This window comes from Scomber scombrus, chromosome 10, assembly GCF_963691925.1.
Source record: "Scomber scombrus chromosome 10, fScoSco1.1, whole genome shotgun sequence".
Taxonomy (NCBI): Eukaryota; Metazoa; Chordata; class Actinopteri; order Scombriformes; family Scombridae; genus Scomber; species Scomber scombrus.
Window position 1 is genome coordinate 12,353,297 of NC_084979.1, and position 20,324 is coordinate 12,373,620.

Here is a 20,324-nt window from a genome sequence, read left to right on the forward strand (position 1 = left end):
AATTATTTATTGATGAATAAAAAAATAAAATCTGACAAGGTGCAGCTCAACTGCATATGAAAAAAATTCTGTAGAATTTAGGAACAAAGCAATCCATTTTTGCACCACAGTGGATGAACTTGCCCAGCAGATACATGCGTGTTCATGCACAGTCATCTAAAACTGGCAAACCTGTGAAAAATCACAACTCACTAAGCTTCTATGTCCACCGGGTGCTATTTTCTGTTTTAGGAATTAGGTGACACCTTGTAACAGAACACCAGAGGCGGATTTTGAACCTGAAGAAAATAAAAGCCATAGGACCTCAATGCTCAAGCTTATAGTTCACACTGAGACAATTTACATACTGAATACTGTATACAAATAATACATATAGCACACACGTAAGCAGAGTTTGAATGGCGGGTGTGGGGGTCTGCAGAGAATCCCTTCTAATGTGGATTTTTTTTTAAATAACTCCCATGAAATACAATAGCATATAATTATGAGCAAACATCATCTATTTTTAACTGATCAGCCTCATGTGCAAAGATTAAATCTACAAGAGTTTATTTGAAGAGTTGGTACAGTATTAAATTCCAATGCATTAGTGAATTAGTGACTAAAATTGTAATTTTCAGGTTCAATAAAAAACACTTATTTTATTGCCCTTGAGTAGGCTATGATGAATTAGCAGAGTGACACTAATCAAACACTATGAACTTGATAAAAGCAGTATTTTTTTTACAGGACTATTTATCCGGGTTTATTGGATTATAGTGTATTTCACAGTGTATCATGAATTCAATGTACATGAATACACCAGACAGAGCTCACACATGTTCACACCTGACATCTCTCTTGTGCATGAAAGGAGTATCACAGTCTATCAACATTAACACATCTCCATGTTACATTGCATTACACTAAAAATGATTTAGTATTGATGCATAACTCGCTGTTTGGCAAAATGTGTCATGTGATGTTTCTTAGGAAATACATAGAACAGATATGATGAAGGTATGCCGCATGAAATATAAATTGTCTTTTCAAAGTGGTTTTACAACAGAGTTGAAAAATTGCATTAATACACATTTTAAAAGATAAAAGGGTAACATGATTAAAAATATTGCAAAAACTGAATGATGAATTGCACCATAAGCTAAAAGGGATATTAATTAAAAAAAGAAAAAATATGATTTCTTACTTTTTTGTGTGAAACTAGCACACAGAATTTCAACTGTTGCCTCCCTAAATGCCTCAATTTTGCATACCTGCATTGTTGGATTTTTCTTTTAATAATAGTCTACTTTAAAGCCAGTCTGTGATGGATATTCTGAATTAAATACACACAGTGTGGGTGCACCCATTACATGCAATTAGGTTAAACTCAATAAGATCAAGCAAGGCAAATAAAACTTTTTACGTAAAATATTTATATTTTGCAGACTTCAGGTGGATGTTAACACTCACTGGCTTGCATGAGTTGACCCTGACGCCCAAACACCTGGGAGAAAGGGCTTCGGCTGCAGGTGAGCATCTCCTCCATGGCTGCGCTCCTCAGGGAGGAAAACGGTCCTTCGTCTTCACTAAAAAAAAGTGCACTGGGGGTCAGCCTCCGAGCGTGGAGAAGGTTGACAGTAACACCGGAGCAACCCTCCCCTCTCACTCTCTCACTCACTGCTAATTTGTCTTTGAAGCCACCTCACGACCTCTCCTACGCCTTTCCCAGGGCTTTCATTTGCTTTTTACAGCTGCCTCCCCGCTGACTGCAGATCAGCCCTATGTCTCGTTGCCTCAGACGCCGTCAGAGTTGCTGCTGCTCCTCAACTGACAGGAGATCTGTGTTGGGTTGCTCTCAGTTTGCTCATTAGTGCTCCAGTGTGGCGCTGCTTCAGAGCAGAGCGCAGCATGAACAAAGCAAGAGAGAGGGAGAGAGACAGCAATGAGAAGGAGAAGCCTGCTGCAGAGAGAAGACAGACTCTCTCCCCTGACGAAAGTGAGAATAGAGATGACTGTGTGTGTGTGTGTGTGTGTGTGTGTGTGTGTGTGTGTGTGTGTGTGTGTGTGTGTGTGTGTGTGTGTGTGTGTGTGTGTGTGTGTGTGTGTGTGTGTGTGTGTGTGTGTGTGTGTGTGTGTGTGTGTGTGTATAGCCAGTTCTAACATTGTGCTGTAGCTGCTGCTGCGTGTAGTTTCTGGCTGTGGTTTCCTCTTTCTCTTTTATCTCTTTTTCGTTTTTAATCCAATCTGACTCTTCTATGTTAAGCTGACAGGCATAAATGTTAAAATACACAACAAATAGGCATGATAACATCTATTGGATTGGGATCAGAGGGCAAAAATGTGTAATTTTCCAGCATGCACATACAACACTATCGCAATCAAAGCCAAATGCAGGTCTCATACCTGCCATTCTGTCTACAATATCGGATTTTCCAACATTACTTTTTCTTTCCTGTGATCTACTGTCTGTGTTCATTGTCTGACTCAGAACCAGATTTTCTTCAGGATAATAAAGTTTAAGTTCTTTCTTTCTTCCATACTCCCTCTTTTTCCCCTTGCTCTACCTACTTAACGATTATCTTCCAAATATAGACAGACAACACTGATTGTGTGTGTGTCTCTCACTCACACGCACAAACATAAAGGTGTATGCTGTTTTTATGCAGCACTTTGCTTGTGTGGGCAAAAATAGCGCATTAGCGAGTCCGTCTCAAAGCAAAAACACGGAAAACTCAACCACGGACATAAAAAATCATTTTCAAACTAAAGGGGCCAGTGCATCATTAAAAATGGATCGGCATCCTTTATTAATGTCCTCATTAACATGTCTGTTCTGCTCTCGCATGAACAGCATACAGAGAGGGAAGAAGAGACTTGTACAAAAAGTACTTTATCCCCATATCCTGTTGGCATTATTGCTTCCACTCAGTGTTGCTTGGAGGGGGTTGGATACCTTTATAATGCCAGAGACGGGTTCGCCTTCCCTTTGAACTCAGTCTTACATAAGTTGTCGTGGCAGAAAAGAAGCTGCATTAGGAGATCTGAGAGCCTGCAATGCTCAAATATTGAATTTTATCTATATTTAACTTTTGTTTAACTAGATAAATTCTATTGAGATTATGAGTCTGTATTTCAAGTGAGATCTGGCCAAAATTGTTTGTGACTACAGAAGCAGTCCCAACGATTCTGCCTCAAAAACCATCACTGTCATGTCAGGCAGAACAAGCTATGCCAGAGGTGGTGCGACTCAAGTCTTTTATGTGTCTTCACTTAAAACACTGTGATCCTGACAGGTTGCTGTCATCATCTCATGCACTGTTGACCTGTACTTGCAAACTTAATCCTCACCTTCAGATGAGACACTGCATCATTCAGAGTCCAGCAGTCTTTTTGCCTTTCGACACTACAGGTACAGATCAGGTCTCCAACCCACCTCGGGGCGAAAAAAAATACACTTAGTGTCACGCTGTGGTACTGGTTCCAGATTATTGTGAGAAAAAAGGATCAAACTTTCAATAAAGATGATGAAAATAACAAGAAGCCGATGAAAGATTTCTCCACAGGCTTCTGGGATGGCTGTATCTGTTTTTTTAGACCATCTCTGATCTGGTGTCCTCACTTTCCTTCTTAACTTCCAGTGAGAATGCAGCATGATCCTGGGCTAAGATCCAAAACTGTGCTCACCAAAATCAAAATCACTCGTGTTGACTTGTAACAAAGGCACTGAAAAGCTTCTGATGAGAAGCGAAGAGAACCTGCTGTTGCTAAGTCATGTGCATCTGCATTTAATTACAGTGTTGGCTATGGCCATGACACAAGAGGATGGAGGAATCACAGCAATATGCCAATGTCACACACTGATGTACAACATAGCCACTGTCTCATAAAATTGACAATACATTAAAAAAACAACCTTTCCAGTGGACCCCTCTATTATTTGCCCATAGAAAATAAAAGAATCTGCATAACTGCCAAAATCCAATTAAAGTTATACCCGCCGTGCTGCATGTTGATTAACAATTACATTGAGGCAAATATTAGCTTTAGTCTGCGAGTGTTTGATTGATAGAGAACGCTGACACAAGCCAGCAGTTTGACTGGTCTCTACGGACAGTAATAGAAATTGAAGTCCACAGTTGTGTAAAATTAGAGTTAAGTGGTCTCTCGAGGCTGCTTTCATTCATAGGTCTTACAGGTAACAAGATGAGTTTACGCAAGCAGCTCTGAAAGGCTGTATTTCAGCAAAGCTTTGAGCTAGATTCTGCTGTCAGTATGCTGATGTTTACCATCTTAGATTAGTATGTCTGTAAGCTAACAGCATGGCTAAACATTTAAATACTTTTCTATGCTGTACATGAGTACATTTACTCCAGCAGTGTATCCAACTTCTCAGTACTTAAGAGCACCATCTCAGGCTTTAGTGCATGTTGCCTGATAAGGTCGATGAGCACATATTTTGATTTTGGTAACGTTAGTACCAAACCTGGCAACCACGTTAAATCAGATAGCTGCACACCGTTACTGTATTCATTATTGGTTGTCGAGAAATAGTTCCAGGATGTGACTTCCCATCACACCACAAATTGTTTTTATATTTTATGTATGGGTACATGGTGTTTGTAGGGGTGTTGTAGATATATCCTGGCTCACCGTTTCCCTCCATTTCCAGTCTTTAAGCTAAACTAGACCTTAACACACAGACACACTCGTTAAAAAAAGAGAAGCATATTGAACTCATTTAAAAATAACAGAAAGTCCCACCATATATAGATTCAAAATCTGTCATCTGTTTTGTGTCTAAATGTTAGTATTTGTTTTTTTTCTTTCATATTTCCCAAACAAGATATGTTGATGGCCATGGTCTGACCATTTTTGTTATATGATGTCTTTTATTACTTGCTATACTTATTAGCTTGTTTTTATCATGTACTGTATACAGGCATGAGCAAAAAAACTAGAACTAAAAACTTGTACTTGATGTTATTGAAGCTATTGTTTATTGACCCAGTTTCTCATTCAGGCTATATCATTATATTAGAGTCACAGAGCATTTGCTTTTCTTAAAGTTAAACAGATAAAACCCTGAGGTTGCTCGGCAACACTTACTGTACCATTGCTTTTGAAGGTATTCTGAGAATCCTCAAACACTCCTCTGTTCATCTGGATCAAAAAATGACCTATGTCAAAATGTGAAAATCTAATTTACTGCAGTTACAGCTTTGCAGTCGACTCTTAACAATTGCCAATGCATTTTTACTCTTCCACACTATGCTGCTGTAACTGACGGGGGAAATCTTTTTACACGCGCACACAAATTAAAACACTGCACATGTATTTGATATTAACATGCTCAGCCACACAGCTGCGACACAGTAAAAAATCAAGGTGATAGAGTTTTACTGTTTGAATGATGATTGCTTGAATGTAAACGGGTGTTTAAAGTTATGGCTAATTACCTTTATTCATTTATTTATTTTTATTTACTCAGAGGAAGCCAATTGAGAGCAACAGAGCAACTCCCATTTACAATGGCTGCCTGCAAATATATAACCAAACAAGTCATATAGCAAAAAGTATAAAAACCAAAAATCTTATACAAAACATTAATGCAACACACACAAAAGTTAAATGACTTATGAAATAATTGGACCTCTGTGGGCTTGTACAGAACAATTTTCCTGGGCATCACAGCGGTTCAGTGGTTTTTCTGTTGTGCTTTTGCCACACAAAAAGAACATCTACAGTTCAGTTCATCTGTGGCAGATTCTTGACACTTTTTAAGTTTTTGAGTGCAAAGTGGGAGTGGGAGTGGGAAAATGTTGCAATTTTTGGTACTGCTGTACATTTTACCACTCACACATCACTTGACTCATCCCTTTTTATATAAATATCATAATACATATACATAAATAGCCCCAGTATGTGACATTATTAATTGTAGGTAACCTAGAGTTCAAGTTTCCAATTCGCAAAGGTTGAGGAAAGCTATCCAGAGATGGAAAAGGAAAGGACAGCTAAATATTTTGTATGCGGGCAATTACACTCACATTGCACACACACCTACTTGATAGGTTTGAATTATTTATGACCCTAAGCTTGAGTAAACAACTGTGTTTAAACTATGGTTAATTTAGGAAAAAGAAAGCTGAATGAAGTTACTGTATTTAGTCCTGATGCACATCCATACAGATGGAGAACAGATAATTGTTGCACCTTCTGACTTTTGTATTGTATTGTTATTTGCAATTTTATTTACACCTTTTTGTTGTCAATATTTAATAAAGGCAGATGAATGTTAACATGTAATAGCTACTCTACACTCTGTAGATATTCAGTTTTTCCAGAAAACAGGTCACAGGCTGGCAGCACTTGTTGGCATCCACATTTAAAATGTTAAAATAATGGAGGACAGAATGCTTTAACAATAGCATAAAAACATGTGTCACCAAAAATGGATTTTTCATAGAGACAGTGGGAGTGCAGATGGGATGCAGTGGTATTTCAAAATCCCATCTCTGTTGAATCCTCTGCTCAAGGCGTTAAAGTGAGTAAAGTGTGCCACCACCTGGACATTTAATTTCTTTGCAGGAACACACTGCAGTAGACCGAGTTGAATACTGTTACCACTGTAAAATAACCAAATCAAATGAATTTACTCATTCATAAACCTCCAATAATGTGATAAGCTTGATTACTAAAGAGAGTCACACACAAACCTCACATGTAGCTTTAACATTCTCCATTTATTTTGAACACTCGCTTGAAAAAACTTTAGTGCAAATTATACAGAGGAACCGCTCAGAGATTGAGAACATAATTTTAAATTATTAATAAATATACATGACTTCATTTACACTTTGAAATGCTACAAGCACTTTTCACAGTTAAATAACAGTCTCCCAAACCACCCTGTACAGCCAACAAACTGCAGTCTTTCTGCATGAAGGAAATATTACCAGCAAGGGTTGAAAATGCAAAAAAAAGGAAAACAAAAGTACCATTACTTGCTCTCAGGTACAGACCATTGTCAGGTTCTCAAGTGCAAGTTTGAGTTCAAATTATTTTATCTCATTTAAATCATAATGAAAAAACTACCCTGTATACCACTGGATCTTAAAACCTGTAGCTTATGATAAGCAAACAGACAAACTTTATTACACTCACTCTGACATTAGTTACAATTTGCCATCATCATTTTATACTTCAGTGCAGGGTTCCAGCAAAAATGACCACATAATTGATCTTACATTTCCATTTTGTGATTTATAGATGTTGGAATTCATTATACACACTACACAATAAACTGTCAACAACTGTTACACAGGATTTATGCAGTGATGAAGTGCTTGTTTTCTACAGATGACAGAGACCTAAATGAACTGTACTTCACATTAAAATGTCTAGTCATTAAAGAGGAAAGAAAACCACACAAAATCATATTTTTTGTGATACTGGTGCAAAACAAACTGGACTGTTGTTAATGTTTCAAGATTTCAGCAGAAATGCAGAGAAGCCAAGCACTGGAGCTGGCTTAGTCAATGCTGTTTTGAATTGAAGTCTTATTACTGTAACAGTGGCGGCGATGCATCCAACTATACAGAAAATGACATGATAATTTGTTTTGGACTGCAGTGCAAATACATCAAACTGCAGTGTTTTTGTGGTGGTCCATTAGTGACAAAATCCAACATCCCAGACATTCGGCTCTGAAAGGAAGTACTTTCTCTTTTTAGATGTAATTGCACATTTGATTTCTGAAGAGATAAATATTTTTAAAAATCATCTATTTTGATCAGCCACCTTAAATTCTACATGTGGGAAACAGTGAACTATTTTCATTCAGCATCACTTATATGCCACATTTAACTATGTCATATATGTTTGATGGCACATACAGTAAAGATCAATATTCTCAAAACTGTTCCTTACAGATACATAGCAACTGGCCAACCAGATTATATACAAAAGGCTGCAGCATTAATTCTACCAAATGTTGCTTTCACATAAATGAAAACACTGACTTCTCTAATAATTGACAGTGCCCATAACAAGAATTTTGACAGGTAGTTTGTGGCCGATGTTACACTATAGTATACTATACTATAATAATTACGCAACATCAGACAGTTTTTAAGGCCTAACTGCATCAACATAATCCTTCCTATATGAATGTAGCTGTAATACAAGCTCACAGCATGCAGTAAGAGTTTAAACCAAAAGGCCACAGATAACAGATAAGGAAAAGTGCAAATGCATGCTGAAAACGATTGCCACCTGCCTTCCACTCTAGGTAGCCTGCAGAGCAGGAAACGAGAGGAGCATCCAGCTCAATTCCTCCCACTTCCTTTCCAATTTGTGACATGTAGCAGTCAGATTAACTTCAAAGTGCAAATCCAAGCCGTCTGACAGAAAGTTTACAAAATGAAGGAGGAAGCTACAAAACTCCAAGCAACTACAAAAGCATTCAAATACTCAGTTGAATACATCCACTCACTGCAGTATCCTTAGTCTTCTGCTTTATCCATCCTCAATCCAGTCATTTAATGTACAGTGTAATGCAATCTGAGTCCGTTGAGTTTACAGTGTGATAAGCAGTTATCGCCTTTCAGTACCACCGAAGGAGTTCCACACAGCAGAGTCCTGAAAGTGTAAACAACAACTTATTGAGACAGATGTGTACTTCTAGTTCTTGTATTTAAGCAAAATTTCATTTTCTGTCAGTTTTTTAAAAGCGTAGCCAAGCTGAGATCTTATAGGCTGAAATTTTAATTGCACAACCATCTTAAGGGGCTGTAGAAGCTTCTTGTGTGTTGTTTCAGCTTCAGTTGTTCAGTACTCACCTTACCTGTATAAATGAGCAATAACTGTTCATATCTGTTTGCAAATAAACTTAAATGTACATGATCTACCTGGCGATCGTCTGGTGGCCTGCTGAATAGTCTTCAAGCTGTAGCGCTCTGCTCAGAGCTGCTGGTGACGGCTCCGGTTGCTTCTTCTCGGCTCAGAGTGGGAGGCAGCTCGTCCTTCTGTGGTTCAGTCTGTTGTGGTTTCACTATGGTGATTTTAATGGGGATGCCTTTGACGCTATGCTGCACTCTGGTATACTGGCGCATCGAGGGGTTGAAAGTGCGAACGATGGGAAGTTCATTCAGAGTGGGTGTCTCAGTTTTTGGTTGCGTGCTCTCTTTTATGATTATTTTACTTCTTTTGTTTGAAAAGACAGTTTGCACTGGTAGGATGGCTGGCCTCTTGGCAGGGCCAGAAGTCTGCAGTCTAGTTTTATGCGGAGGTGAGACTTGTTTCTCTTCAACGTGAGAAACCCCTCTGTGCAGGTGTCCGTCATTTTCCTTGGTTACAGAGATTCCCCCTTCTTTCCTTTTCTTCACCTCTTTAGGCTTCTTGGGACAGACTGCCATGTGTTTGGTTCTGCTGCGGCGCATTGTGAACTCCCTCTTGCAGTGTGGGCAGACAAATATCTCCTGCTGCTCGTCCACCTGTGAAGGTGACACTTTATTTGACGAGGGGGTCGACTTGTTCCTCTGAGGCATGACCCTTTGGACCATCTTTTTCTTCCTTTTGTTAAGCACTTTGAACTTCATCTTTACTTGTGATTCCTGGTGAGTTTTGGACCTGTTTGACTGGCTGGCTCTGTTTTCATTAGCAGAATTAGTCGTAGACAGCACTCCATTTTGAGCTTTTGCAAAGTGGCGTAGTGGGATGGGATTCTTTTTGGGTGTGTATCGCCTTTTATCGCTGGCATTTGCACAAGCCAGGATGTGCTTGTGTAGCTCTGGCATGTTATCAAAGCTTTTCCCACACTTAGTGCACCGTATAGCTGTACTAAATGTTTGTGGGATGTTGTGGGTGGTGAAGTTTGTGGCTGAAGCCATTGAGCCAGCAGGTGATCTGTTATGGTAAGGAAATGGAGGAGGCTTGAAGCTGGGATAATGCTGGTTAATGCCAAGACGAACATCAGGCCCTTTCAGTTTGCCTCCATCTGAGGCCATGATTTTTATTGTTGTAAACAGTTCTTCAGCAGCTACATCCACTTCACTCTCTTCCTTTTTTACTGATTTCTTGGGTTCCTCTGGAGGCTCTGTGTTGACTTTTGTTGAGTTGTTGTAGTTCTGAGGTCTTAGTTTTCCCTTTTCTTCTTCTGTGTAAGTACACTGCTGACTGGGATGTAATTCCTCCTGATGCTGTTTCAGATTGCAAAGGTAGACAAAGTCTTTTGTACATGCACTGCAAACATAAGTCTTGCCAACACCGTGGAGGCTTGATCGATGGTCAAGCAAAGCAGAGGGCTTGCCAAAGAGCAATACGCAGAACTCACATTTGTAGGGCCATTCATCAGCATGGTCACCTACATGATGGCCCAGTTCCTTCATTGAATGGAAAAGCTTATCACACACATTGCAGATGAAGTTCTTGGTGAAGGTCTGCTGCTCACTAGGTGCACTGCTTGAGGATTCTTCCTCTTCAGCTTTCTCAGGGGGTTGCGAGGTTTGAGACTGAGAGGTTTCGGGTTTGGAAACAGAAATGCCAGTCAGTTTCTCCTCTTTTGTGGTTGGTGGCTCTGCATTAACAGCTGGTTCTGGGTCAGGCTTTGATTCACCCACTGCAGGACGATCAGATATCAGTGAGGTGGTGGTGGACAGACTCACTGATTCTGCGATGGAAGACACAAGAACGGTGGGGTCCACGGTTGGAGGGCTAGGTACTGATACAATCTGTTGCTGTTCTATGTGATTAACAACCATCTGCGTAGGTGCTCTGCTAGGAGGCTCTGCAGTGTGTTCTTGTAAGGTAATTGCTGCAGGGACAACATTACCTGGGGCTTCAAGGGCTATTGTGCACTCTATCAACACAGTGTTGCTTGTAATGTTGTAAGAGTTGATGAGGGAATCATTTAAAGTTACAGTGGGTGTGAATGGTACTTCTGACACAGGAGTGGATTCAACTAAAGGGGGGTTGAGGGTGATTTGATCAGTGAGAAACACGTGGCCAGGTAGATTTAGAGTTGGGTCAAGGGGTTGTGAGAGAGTGACAAGGTTTGCAGAATTCGCAGACGTAAATGCAGTAGTTAAATCACACTCTGAGGCATTTAATGCATTTTCTGTGCAGATTACCAAGGGCTCAGAAGATATATTTGGGGCTAATACTTGGATTGGTTGGCTTGAAGGGTTAGAAATGGGCCGCGTTGGTGCCAGAACTGTAATTAATGAAGGAGCAGTGGGGAGCACTGTGTGTGAGGCTGGGGAAGCGAATGCTATAGTGCATGGTGAAGCTGGCTGCAAGGCAACAGAGGTAAGGGAGGCAGATGATGGAGTGAGAGAACCGGAGGGAAGTGTAAGTCCATACAGAAGTCCTTCTGCAACAGACTCCACAGGGGTCACCATATCTGAGCCTGTAACTATTGTGAAGTCTGTGACTAAAGGGGTCTCAGAATTTCCTAGGCCTACATTTTGCTCTGCAATATTGATTAAGGCCTTCTCCAACATGCTTGTATTTAATCTTCCTTCTTTTAAAACTGCCTGCAAAACTACATTTGATGTCCCCTCAGATTCATCTGGGCTCCTTTTCTGCAAACTTAAATCCAGCACAGCATCGCCTAAACTTTCATCTTCATTTCTTTTGACTGTATTGGAGAGATCCAGTGGTTGCTGGTTACAGGAATTGCCACCAGTCATAGGGGGCCAGCTCTCTGTTAGGACGGCATTCACTGCTGGTTCCTCTACGAACAGATTTGTGTTATCCTTCTCATTGGCTGTTTGGTGCACAGGTGAACTATGCTGGGTCTCCGTCTGTCCTGTACTTGCAGCTTCACAATCTCCTGTATCCTGCATTGGTGTTTCCTCGTTAGATGTTGGGTTTTGCTGTGGAGAACTTTGTGGAGAACCAGTCCTTCTTTTAAACCTTCCTGTTCCAGCAGGCAGGACAGACAGAGAGACGGGTGAACAAGGCTTTTGGCCATCTGTGATGAGGGCCAGTGCAGGTTTCAGGCCGTCCTGCTTCTCCAGGAGCTGCTTCAGCTTAGGGGATAGAAACACAGTCCTTTCCTTCTGCACAACTGTAGACTCTGTATTCTGAGGAAGTAGATTCTCTATTAAAGAAGACACAAGTGATGATGAGGATGAAGACACAACCACCTCAGACTCCAGCTCGGTTTTAATTTGTGGTAAAAGAGGTGGTGTCGCAGTTCTCCTCTTGGCCACTGGCTGACCAGGTATCTCTTTGCCTGTGACTGAATCTGGATTTAAAACCTGGCTGATTTGGGTGGGGTCTAGAATCAGGGCATCCAGTCCTACTAAAGTTGAAGACACAGAATGAACCTCAGCTGCTTCACAGCTACTGACTGTACTTGTTGACACTATCTTTCCATCTATGTAAAAGCTAAGGTTCTCTGAAATATTGCTTGAGACGTCTAGCATGTATTGTTCTGTGTGCTCCCCTTCATTCCTCACAACAGCTGCAGGTGCTGTATTGTCACAGAGCTCTGTTTCCTGTTGCGATGCTGCACTGCTAATCCTCTGAAGATTTTCCTCCTGGGGCAGCAGGGTTTTTTCTACATGTGTGAGTTGCAGATGCTGCTCGTGGATCCTGCGCTCATGTCGTCGCTTGTTGGTATGAGTGGTGAATATTTTTTCACAGTATTTACAAGCATGATGCTCCTCTAATGTTCCCTGTTTTTCTGGCTGAGCAATGTGGTCTTCAGCTGACAAAATGGAAGTATTAAAGTTTATGGGGGATGAAGTATGAAGCTGCGTGACTGAGCCTACTGAATCCAAAGGCTTCATCTTTTCATGCTGCAGCTGACCTAAATTTGAACCAAAAGACATGATGCTCTTATTGCTTTTGTATGCATGCGCCTCGTTGTTCACCGATGTGTGGATGTGCATGTGTCGTTCCAAGCCTTGTTTGCTGGTAAAATGCCTCTCACAGTGCTGACAGGGAAAAGAGTCCCAGGCTCTCTGGGGAGGATTTTCATGAAGATCTAGGTCTCGTGAATTAGGTGCATCTGGTTCAATGTTACCTTCCTCTTGATAAACGTCTTCCTCGTCCTCCTCTATATCCTCACTGTCTCCAAATTCAGATATGTACAAATGAGAAGAGTCCTCCATCTTCTGTGGAGGTTGAATCCAGTTCTCTGAAGGCGGTCTGTTACACAGGACTTTGACAGCTGTCACAACTAATGAATACATAAAAAAGGCACTGTCAATCTAATGAACAAACACTACATTACATTGCTGAAGTGTCATTAAAGGACTCCACACAACATCCATCATTACACTATAGTGCAAATCAATATACATAAACATTTAAGTGGTGTTTACGTTATCTGTTTTATCTATTGTTTTAATGTAATAGATAGTAAAGCATAACTGAAGCTCTCACTCATTTATAAAAGTGCTGCATAAAGTTTATTCTTACAAGTAATAGCAGTAATTCCCTTTATTTATGAATGACAGCAAATTTCCACCTCTCTAATGCAGCGCTCAACAAAAACAAACAGTATGCATTGCTGGCAATTTATTAATATAGAACTTTTCAGAACATAATTTACAAAGTGCTTCACATGAAGAAAAAAGGAAAAATGGGGAGATTAAAAGAGAGTATTGGAATAGTATGACATCTTACAGGTGTTCATGATATTATCTAAATCTTTCAGTATAACATCAACATCTTTACATAATCTTGGTCTTATTTGTTTGAGAATGTTTCATCAGCCCTCAGAATTATTGTAGAGCTCTTTCCCCATCTTTCATGTGTTATTATCTAACTAAATTCAGCCATCAGACAACACTTATATTTATTATATTATTTATACTTTAAATCATTGTCATCTTACCATTTTAATTATCAGTGAAGGGTGGAAGGCATGTTTTGTTGTTAGCCAGATGAACACACAGGCTTTTCACTCTGTTGGAAGAAAGACAACAGCAAAGCATATATTAAAAAAAAAAGTCATGAAAATGGTTTTAATGATATGACGCTCAAACTGAAACTACAAAATGATGCAGAGCTCAAATTGATCCGTTATGGCGGAGTTGCTGTCCACAGTATGCTTTATCTTTCTGGTCATTTAGCTGTAGAGTAAACCTTGGTTCCTGCCTTATTATTATGTAGTAAGCTGATGTCCATCAAGCCTATCAAGGAACCAACACCTTGTACACTGTTAATGTAATGCTAGATACTGTGCATGTTTTCATTTTAATGAGTGCTTACCAACAGTGAGCTTACTGCTAATCCCCCCATGATTACCTTATTTACCCTGGTATGCCTTACACCACCTGCTACACTGCTTATACACCGACACACAACTGCCTCACACACACACACACCAATCATGGTCAATATTTTGATAGTTTCAGTTATTATTGGAAAACTTGCAAGGAAATGCAGATTGATATATTCATCCAATGCTTGATAGGACAAAATGGCAGGCCCAGCATGTGTGTGCCAGATCTATCGTTTCTTAACACTTATAAAGCATTTGCGCTCACTTCTTTCATCACTTGTTCAGCTGTTAAGTTGTTAATTTCTCCTTAAGGAACAAAGAGTTTATTTTCTAACCATCCTGCATAATTGATGCATCATAGCGCAGTTTTCAGGCACTTGTAGATACGAGAGGAAATGTAAACAAAGACCTTAAAGCTTGTTCTTAAACATCTTGCATTTATGTTCAAAGACATAGCATTTGTGAGTTCTTGTTGCACAAAGACAACTGAATCACTCACGATATCATGTTAGAAGAATCGAAAATTGTTCATACACCAGTCAGAGGCCTACATAACATTATTTGAGCCAGTTAGTTTTTAAATATTTAACTTCCATCCATCTGCGTTACAACAAGCTTATCTGGCGTGACATATAAAGTGCATGTATAACAAACAAAGAAATATACGCATTTTAATTGAATAACTGCAGGTGGGATTCGTGCTGGTGCGTTCACATGCTTCACCTGGTCTGATGACGCTCCCCCGTCCTTGCACCATTGCTAGCTGGTCCCACAACACGTCGTCACAGCACTGTTGTGCTACGGAGGCTTCTAGCTCGCCCACTGAAAAGGTCAAGTGGCTCCTCTAAAATAGCCCCAACGCTATCCCCGACGAGCAAGAAAGGCGCTGGCAAATTAAACACCGATAAACGTCAAGCTCCTGTAACAAGGTTTCACTTACCAAAGGGAAAGAAGTCAGTTGTTGTCGGCCATTTAATCATTGACAATGTAACGTACTGCTAGCTACATGCTAGCTCGAGAGCCCTGGCTGGTTGGCTATAGTTAGGAATAGGAAATAAGACACGACTGTTTCTAACACTTCCTGCTATACAAACCTGCTCGTTACAGCTCCTGCACATACTTTAGTTTGCAGCTTGAGTGCGGTTGAGCTGTCTGAAATACTCCTCTGGTGCAGGTTGTAGACAGCTGTGTTCCTTAATGTTACCAACAAGGTTCCGGCGCTGTGATTGGCTAGAGATAGTGGATGTCAAATGTGTGGACAAATCAGCAACGGGTTTGTTAAGGCACGGGAAGAAAATAACATCAAAGCAGCTGTCACCAGAGACTAAATTGAGAACATTGCGCATCTCTGCCAGCCTGTGCAGGTTGTTTCGTTCACATGTTTACATTTTCTTCTGTATTTCAAGATTTAAGACTATAAAACATTCACCTGCGTAATCACATATATTCATGCTGTCTCCAGCTGGTTTGAATGTATGTATTTATCTAAAATTGCAAGAAAAAACTAACTCCAAACTGAAACCACTCACTTAAAAAAATAAAAAAATAAAATAAAAATCTATTATTTATTATCTTTTTTTCACTATATGTCGACATTTTTATATTGAATGGTTTTTTTATCATCTCCTCACTCTCTCAGCATTACAGTTGGATTATCCAAAAAATGTCTTTGTAATACAGTCATCTCATATTTTATTTTAAAGAAACCATTTTCGTTGCAGTGCAATAATTTGACCCGTAGAGGGCGCAATACAACATCTTGTCAATACAAAGAAGTTGATTGGCTTCACTACTTCTGTGGATTATATTGGTAACTTTGGTCATTTACAGTTGTATTTCTGTGTTGTTTGTATGGCATAAACATTTAGCATGTTTAATGTTTACAGCCCTTGCTATATTAATGATATTATTTCTATCAACAGTAGTAGCAGTGTTGAGATTAAAACTTTTTTTGCTACAAAATGTAATGTAAAACATACAAGTGTATGAAAAAAAACATTTCTTAAAATATAGTTCTGTTTTATCTCAGTTTACATATATGTATACATACATTTTATGTGTTTACATTTTTTCTTTCAAAACTGTGTTAATTTATGTGCTAATACTGTATAGCCAGGTCATATTTCAATCCTGTGTTCCCGTTGTCACTTCTGTTTCTCAGCTTTGGAGAGAAGCCACACCTAGTTGACAGATTTACAATTTATGATGTGTGCTGATATGTTCTCATTCCCCAACTACTTCTCTGTTTTCTCCAACAATTGTCAATAGGATCACATGGTACTAGCTCATGTAAAGCTCACACCTACACTGATAGAAAGCTACCCTCTGGTTTCACATGGCATTATTTCCACCCCCAGAATCATGCAAACATAAAATACGGTCTTTGAAAGAATCTGTAGGAGTTCACCAGACGTGCACATGTGCATTTGTGACATTGTGCAGCATATGGGTGGTGTTCTAATGGGACATGCATGGTGTCTCTTGTTGAAATGTATGTGGGCTAAGTGGTCTTTAGATGTCAAGCTACATGCCAGACTTCTGCGAACCATCCTGAAAGATCACAGAAAAAAGCCTGTCTTCTCAGGCTTTTCTCCCTCTCTGTATTTGAGATTCAAACGCCCCCAAACTTTTCAGTGAAAATGCTGACACAGTGTGGTATGTAGAACTGACATAACTCTCGAAGAACAAATTGTATCTGGCAGTATCAGATTCTTACACAGAGTTAATTTGGTGACAAGTTGACCATGATCATATGTGTATATATATATATATATATATATTGTTTTTTATATAGCTCATTACGGCATTAAAAACAGTCACTCTGGACATGCCCAAGGCTCCAGTGTGTCTTTCACATTGGACACCAATTGCAGCTCTGGAATTATGATGAGCAGTTCACGATTAGGTCTGGCCACATACGTCAAATCCTTGTATAAGCAGTTGTTGACCACCTGTAAGCCATGTCAGACAAATGGCTAAGTAGTCAAAGTTGTAGAATGAGTCTTGCTTGCTGAAAGCAATTCAACACATATTTAGCCTCATCAGAGAACAAACTGTACTCTGTTGCACCAGGCCTGACAACTAGAAATATAAAATAAGAAAATGTTTGCATTGGTTCTACAGAAAAAGCTTTAAATATTAATCTCAACAGATGTTCAGTGATAATGTGGGTTTATATCTGCTGCCCTATTGTTAAGTATATTGTTAAGTATCCTCTCCACCGTGACTTCTGAGAAGTAAATAAGGAGACAAACGTCATCTGCTACAGATTGTTTCACTGTCAACAAGCATGCAACTGGATTAGCCGTAAATGACCCCTGTACTATATATTACTATGAACATGGAAACAAAACTCTCAAGCTTTCAGACGACATTCATGAAGATATAAATGCTCAATGTGACATTTGAGGGATTAATACTATATATATATCTACATCTATCTATCTGTGTGTGTGTGTGTGTGTGTGTGTGTGTGTGTGTGTGTGTGTGTGTGTGTGTGTGTATATATATATATATATATATATATATATATATATATATATATATATACACACATATATGTATAGATATCATTTTCAAATGATTTGATTATTTCTCTTTTTTATTCCCACATGATCATTTGTTGCATCACAGTGTAACATGTGCACATGTCTCTCTGTAGTTATATGATTACAGTATATGCACACCATAGTAGCGTTGAGGCTCTAAGTTGGATGTTTACCTCTTGTGCTCACTCTTTGATGTTTCTGTGTTGAAAAATAACAAAATTCAAATAAAATATATGTGACATGAAGAAAATATAAAATGGTAGTTTTACACACCGAATGACGTCCTAAAAGTTATGAATATTCTTTGCTTTAAGAGCAAAAAGGAAACTGAGTGATTGTAAGAGAAAACTGAAACAAAATGTGACCCAGATTACAAACATGGTAGCGTATCCTGTGGCAGTGTGCGCCGGTACGTGCCAATGACTCTGTGCACAATGCAACATTCAGCAACCACATGAACATATAGGACAAGAGAGACAAAGAGGGGGAGAGGGAGAGGTGGTCCACAACGTGTCTGTGTATCAGGACGATCAGTGAGCAGGACATTAGTGTGAAACAATAAGGGTCTCTTATAGAGGATGTGTGCCACACAGTGCAGACAAAGCCTTGTCTGTGATCAGACAACATGTCATGTCACTGGGACGAAATAAAATTTTACTGCCACATGTAGGACGCCAGATGTGCAGGGAAGAACATGTAAATGTGAACACATCGAAACACAAATACAAACTGTACAGTGCAGAAATACATGACACTGTACAAATGTGCACATAACTGTAACACAGTGAAATATATGTACACACACACACACACACACACACCACACCCATGCTAATAATCCTGCAAAGTCCAGTTAACACACATGTGCCCTCCAGGATCACTGCACCCTCTGACTTCTGCACACACACACACACACATATAGAGATGCACCCTGACACCCATAAAGTCACATGCCATGTGCACAGATACTGTACACACACTCTTACATACCAAACACACACCATCAGTCCTTCTCCTCTTTCACGGTCTCCGCCTCTCTGCTGCCACACACAAGCACATTCAGCTCTTCCATGTACCATCCATACTGTCTCTGACCACACACACAAACATTCTAAGTGTGTCCTGCTTGGCGCCAGAGTCTGCTATTATTATTATTATGTAGTTCTATTATTATTATTATTATTATTATAATTATTATTGTTATTATTATTGTTGTTGTTGTTGTTGTTATTATTGCTATTGTTGTTTCTTTGAGTCTCTATTCTCTCCCTTATTTCTCATCCCAACTGGTAAAGGCAGATGGCCGCCCACCTAGAGCCCGATTCCGTTCAAGGTTTCTTCCTCTTAAAGGGGAGTTTTTCCTTGGCGCTGTCGCCAAATGCTTGCGAATGGGGAAATGTTGGGTCTCTGTAAATTAAAGAGTACGGCCTGGACCTGCTCTGTGTGAAAAGGGCCCTGAGATAACTTCTGCTTTGATTTGGCAATATATAAATAAAACTGACTTGACTTGACTAAGTGTCTATGCCTGTCACCCAACTTTGTGCCCCCACCTTTGCCCCTCCACCTCCACCCCACCCCTTCCATCCACCCTTTGGCCCAGCTGTCTGCGGCACTCAAAGCACATGGCCCTATGGGCTGACATTTTCTTCATGACATCACAAACGCCTGCACCCTACAGGCCTGACATGTGGCGCTTCTTGCACGCACACAAATCTACATCACCGTAAGATGGCATTCATTCCAACTCCATGAGTTGAAGAACTGCAGACATGAACTAGTGTGACTCATGGAGATAGCTACCAGTTGTTTACACAAGTGCTTTGGCTTTAGTATCGCATAGTATAGAAATAAGTATGTATCTTGAATCTATAATGATAATCAAACCATGAAGTCACTTCCTGTTGATGAAGTATCAACCTAAAACCACAAATGCCTTGTCGCTAACCCTTCTGAAACATCCTAGATAGTGGTTAGAGGCTATGAATTAAATGAGTTTGATATTGTCAAACTGGTTATATGGCCGGGTTAACACTGTCACCTTGCACCAAAAAGGTCTTGAGTTCTTGCCAGCTGGGGCCTTTCTGTGTGGGGTATGTTCCCTCTGTGTTTCCTCATCGTTCTATTTTCTTCAATCAGTCCAGAGACATGCACGATGAACTACTGAATCTATAAGCCTGGATACAACTGTCTTGCCTAAGGTGTGATAACATATGCACAACCCTGAATGAAATAAGCAATTTAGGGAACGAATGCATGGAATCTATTTAAATATATAAGGACAGACAAAATCTGAATACTAAAATCTGGGTTTCTGATTACATCTTTATTGTTTTCATTAAGTAAATGTGTCATGGAAATACTATAAAATTATGCTGGAAAGTGAGTCATTTTAGTTGTGTCCTTTAATTGCTCAATGTGGAGGTACTGTAAAATTTGTCATAGAAAATATTTTATCTTGAGTTATTGCAATTGTTCACGCTTGTTTTTTTAAGGATGATTTTCCAATAGGTAAACAGGAAACAGAGCAGGGCGGTATTCCAGAAAGCGGGTTATGT

General features: G+C 39.7%; 1 protein-coding gene across 6 annotated transcripts; it reads right to left on the reverse strand.

Annotated features, from left to right (window-relative positions):
- Positions 1-6,712: 6,712 nt before the first annotated feature.
- Positions 6,713-15,439, reverse strand: prdm2a (PR domain containing 2, with ZNF domain a). 6 transcript variants are annotated; one of them, XM_062427026.1, is made up of 4 exons: positions 14,945-15,433; positions 13,832-13,902; positions 8,892-13,171; positions 6,713-8,622 (listed from the first exon to the last, which is right to left on the reverse strand). In XM_062427026.1, the coding sequence occupies exon 3, from the start codon at positions 13,101-13,103 to the stop codon at positions 8,925-8,927; it is 4,179 nt and encodes a 1,392-aa protein (XP_062283010.1). In that variant the 5' UTR covers positions 13,104-13,171; positions 13,832-13,902; positions 14,945-15,433; the 3' UTR covers positions 6,713-8,622; positions 8,892-8,924. The 6 variants fall into 6 exon arrangements, 5 of the variants coding, with proteins under 5 accessions (XP_062283010.1, XP_062283012.1, XP_062283011.1 ...); XM_062427028.1 differs by having other exon boundaries at positions 6,713-13,171; positions 14,945-15,107; positions 15,316-15,424; XR_009925576.1 differs by lacking the exon at positions 8,892-13,171.
- Between the last annotated feature and the right edge of the window lie 4,885 nt (positions 15,440-20,324).

What these genes read in the sequence shown, in the direction of transcription:
- prdm2a (XM_062427027.1), bottom strand. Translation starts at nt 13,103, where the DNA reads ATGGAGGACTCTTCTCATTTGTACATATCTGAATTTGGAGACAGTGAG.